Source organism: Lolium rigidum, chromosome 1 (genome assembly GCF_022539505.1).
Source record: "Lolium rigidum isolate FL_2022 chromosome 1, APGP_CSIRO_Lrig_0.1, whole genome shotgun sequence".
In the NCBI taxonomy this organism is placed as follows: Eukaryota; Viridiplantae; Streptophyta; class Magnoliopsida; order Poales; family Poaceae; genus Lolium; species Lolium rigidum.
In genome coordinates this window covers 262,732,691-262,737,129 of record NC_061508.1, presented here as the reverse complement: position 1 = coordinate 262,737,129, position 4,439 = coordinate 262,732,691, and the positions used below count along the sequence as shown (strand labels likewise).

The window sequence follows — 4,439 nt, the reverse complement described above, 5'->3', positions numbered from 1 at the left end:
TAGCAAATTTCGGAATTATATTCATATTCGCTAGCCGCGTCATGCACCCAAAATTAATATGACAAAGTCGTGAATGCCAAATGTAGGACTCACTATCATTGCAAACATGATTAATAATTTGAGTACATATGTCTGACAAAGATAAGCGGAACAAGCCTCCGCACACATAACCCTTTCCAACAAATTGTCCACACTTGGAAATTACAACTTTATTGGACTCAAAAACCAACTTAAAACCATCTCGACATAAAAGCGACCGCTAACGAGATTCTTATTAATGGAGGGAACGTGCTGCACATTCTTCAGCTGGATGGTCTTTCCCGAAGTAAACTTCAGATCCACCGTACCAACACCACGAACAGAAGCACGTGAGCCATTTCCCATCAGCACGGAGCAAGTCCTTGCGACCTGATAAGAAGAAAACATAGAGACATCAGAACATACATGTGTATTGGCTCCGGTGTCTATCCACCAATCAGGAGAATTACATACTGAAAGGACAGTAGGAGAAATACCGTACCCAACGTCCTTCATCTCAGTATCAACACCAATAACAACATTTGCGGACTTGCCGCTGTTCCCACGCCGATCATGGCGTTCTGGGCAATCAGGAGCCCAATGTCCAGGAGCGTCACAAACATGGCAGTTCCCTTTCTTCTTATAAGGAGTCTTCCTCTTGAAGTTGGTTGAGTTAGAGGCTTTGTTCTTCTCGTCAAACTTGCCTTTTCCATTGTTCTTATTCTTAGACTTGTGAGATTGGAAGGTTTTCTTCTGTACCACATTGGCACTAGAACCTCCCTCAAAACTACGAGCGCGTGTGTCCTTTGCTCTCGCCTTCTCTTCCACATGAAGCGAGCCAATGAGATCCGAAACGGAAAACTCTTGTCTCTTATGTTTCAGAGAAGTAGCAAAGTTCCTCCACGAAGGAGGAAGCTTGGCAATAATGCCACCGGCCACAAATTTATCCGGTAAGGTACACTTAAACTGCTCGAGTTCTTTGGCAAGTGACTGAATCTCATGAGCCTGCTCAACCACGGAGCGCTCATCAGTCATCATGTAGTCATACTATTGCTCCATGACATACAATTCAGTGCCAGCGTCCGAGACCCCAAATTTGGCCTCGAGCGCATCCCACGCATCTTTACCATGGTCGAAAGCCATTTATGGGTCAACAATGTTGTCCCAAGAATGCTGAACAAGGCCGCCTTAAACATGGCGTCGACCTTCTCAAACTTTTCCTGCTCCTCTGCAGAGAGAGGCCCCTCAGGTCTAGCATCTGTGGCGCTAAAACAGCCTAGGTTCGTAAACCATAGAACTGCCTTTGTGCGCGTCCGTTAATGACTCAAAATTGATTACACAATTAATTTCCTAAACAGCAAAAAGATAAGCTCGGCTCGGCGAGATTCCCGCGGCGCGGCGTGGCGGCGGAGGAGGAGGAGTGCGCGAGGGCTCTCTCTCTTCTCACTCACTTACTAGGACTAGAACAGCCCACCTTATATATCACTCCAACTCTCTCCCAACTAGCAATGTGGGACTAAACTTTAGCCCCCACTGATTTTGGAATGGGCCATGTGAGTTTCAGAATTTGATAATGGGCCATGGCCAAAGGCCAAATGCCCCAAATTCCAGCCTAAAATTCCTCCTGATTTTTTCGAGTTTTTTTACTCTAAACGCGAATTAAACTTGGGACCCACCTGCCAAGATGATGTGGAACTATTGATCAGACAGCCCATATGAAAAAAGGAAAATTCCAATAATAAAAATAAAACGTAAACGGAGGGTCTTCTCCTTCCTCTCTGCGCATCACCCCATCCTACCTGAAGCGTGTGATAGATGATGAGCATTGCTGCCCACTTTTTGCACCCGAACCTAGCCCCTGCTCACATACTAGCCATGTCGCCCCCCTACCCACATGAAGCTTCGTGCGAATAGGCGTTACCAAAATTGAAGAACAAGGGCGGTGCGTGGCTTGGCCTCGTGGACGATGTTGCTCCAGTGGACTCCGAGCTCGCTAGGGCGGTGTGGGAGGCTCGTCACACCTAGTTGGTTCTCTGTGGGTGGTCGGCGGTTCGGAAAGCCCTATTCCAGCGATGGATTGGGGCGAGTGGGGCTTTGCACGAACCCATAACACAAAGAGGGGGCCGGCGATGACATGCGTCGTCGGAGTGCGGCGGTGTGAGTGGGGGCGTAATGCGGTGACCGAGACGAACCTCACACTTACGTTTTTTAGATTCCCATTATTTTTTCCAAATATTTTTATTTTATGAATTGAGCTGACAAGTGGGATATCGTCCACATCCATAAATTGGCTGCTGACAAAATGTGTCTCACCTTCAGTTTTCACGTAAATTCGGGATCAATGTATGATTAGTGCTTTTTGTGAAAACTTAGAAAAAATGTGGCGGATTTCTGTTCCAAAACCAAAAGTGGTACTATTAAATTTTACAAAACAACTTGCAAGATATATAGATTTGTATAGTACATATTTACATTTTCTCCTAAGTGTCTGATAACAAAAACGTTGAATAAATCTAGAACGCGAAGTAATTATGAACTGAGGTGCTGAGGCATGAGTGTCAACTACCTCATAATCGTAGCTTCATAGGTTACAAAAGTAAACATAAAAAAAAAAGTGGGAGAAACAATCAGAATCCGGAGCGCGGCTTGGCTCGCGAAAAAAGGAGATTGAGACAACACAGAAAGAAACTCTATTCACAAGTCAAAAGGAGGGAGAGTGACGGACGGACTTAGTACGTACGAGTAATTTCCTACAGGTTCCACAAGAGCGCGCCGCACCCGGAGGCGACGATGCCATCCTGCTGCCCCAAGAACTGATACGGGTCGAGCCCGAGTCCGGACACGGCCAGCTCGTCGTGTGAGCCAATGCCGCTGACGTGCTCCAGCCACGCTGGCTCGTACCACTGCTCGGCGCCGGGATCAGGGAACGTGGCCCCAAACACGACCTGATCCGCCGCGATATCCTCGTCGATGGACGGCAGCTCGATGATCTCCTCCAGCTCGTCGTCGACGGCCTGGCCGAACATCTGACCGGGAGGATGCCGCGCGGGCGAGGTCGACGCTGCCGGCATTGGCGCCGTACCCGTGTCCATGGCAGCGGCGCGCGCGGCCGCGGCCTGCACGTCGTAGGGTGCGGCAGAGGCTGGGCGCGGCAGCGACGCGGCCAGCTCCGGGAAGTTGAGGACTGCGGCCGGGCCCTTCACGACGAGCGCGGCGGCGTCGTGTGCGCGCGCCGCCATCTCCGGCGTAGGGAAGGTGCCCAGCCAGATGCGCGACTTCTTGCGCGGCTCCCTGATCTCGGACACCCACTTGCCCCACGCCCGCATCCGCACGCCACGGTACGTCGAGTGCCGGCCGGCGGCGCCATCCCTCCTCCTCTTGTCGAGGCCTCGGCTCGTCGGCGACAGCGGCGGCGAGGCGGACAACGATGCCGGGCTGGTCACCTCGGAGTCCGGCATTGCAAAAAATGACGAGAGCGAGCCCAACGGTACCGGTGCACCGCAAATGCAGCGGGTGCAGTACCTAACTCGTCGTGTGCGACTGAATCACGGAAATGGCTGAATGGATGGAAGCTCATGGCGTCTTTTGTAGTGCCTGTTGTTAGCGCCATGGACAGTGACGGCTGAACCGACGTACTGTACGTCTTTGTCGCGGCCGTCTACTCAGCGTTAGCAAACGCTCCCCTCTCCCCCATTCAGTCATTCTCTCTCTGGAACACTCTTGTTCACTCTAGAGGTCTACGTTTAATTATCTCGTGGCCTCTAAGTTTCCGTTCTTCTGTAGTTAACCAGGGAAGACCACTACTACCTAACCGATAAATTTTCAGTGACCGTTGCAAGAACCAGGATAAGACCGCGTTTTGTAACAAGCTGCCTTTTCTTTTTCAAAATTTCAAGTACTCTTTGAATTCATACCGTGTGAGAAAGCACGAGGGCGGAGACCTAAGCGAACTGGAAGCGGCTGAAATGTGAATGTGAAAGAATCCTTTGTTTTTGTTACTCATTCCGCTCCACAATTCTTGTTGTGGTTTTAGTTTAAATTTAAACTAAAACCATGAATACAAATTATATACTATAAAAAAAGGGAGTAATTGCTTTACTGCTTGCCAACACCCACGCTATCATAGGAACGGCTCATCGGTGGCATGACATCTCCAACGGTAAGAAGGCTTTGTTTTTGTAACTCATTCCGTTCCATAATTTTTGTCTTGGTTTTAGTTCAAATTTTAACTGAAACCACAACATAAATTATGTGAAGGAAGGAGAGTAAGTGCTAGTATAGGAAAGGCTCATCAGTAGCATGACATCTCTGACGGGTAAGATGAACCGAGCTACAAGCCTATCACAAACAAGTCAGCCAAAAATCTCAGACATAACCGCTTTCGCCATTTGTACACATTCTTATATTAAGGTTTACTTTTC

General features: G+C 49.0%; 1 protein-coding gene across 1 annotated transcript; it reads right to left on the bottom strand.

Annotated features, from left to right (window-relative positions):
* Nucleotides 1–2,768: 2,768 nt before the first annotated feature.
* On the bottom strand, nt 2,769–3,377 carry LOC124658230 (dehydration-responsive element-binding protein 3-like). Its single transcript, XM_047196626.1, has one exon. It carries the CDS (start codon nt 3,342–3,344, stop codon nt 2,769–2,771), a length of 576 nt encoding a protein of 191 aa, XP_047052582.1. The 5' UTR covers nt 3,345–3,377.
* Nucleotides 3,378–4,439: the final 1,062 nt, after the last annotated feature.

Excerpts from the sequence above, each read along its gene's own strand:
- LOC124658230 (XM_047196626.1), bottom strand. The coding sequence starts at position 3,344 with ATGCGGGCGTGGGGCAAGTGGGTGTCCGAGATCAGGGAGCCGCGCAAG.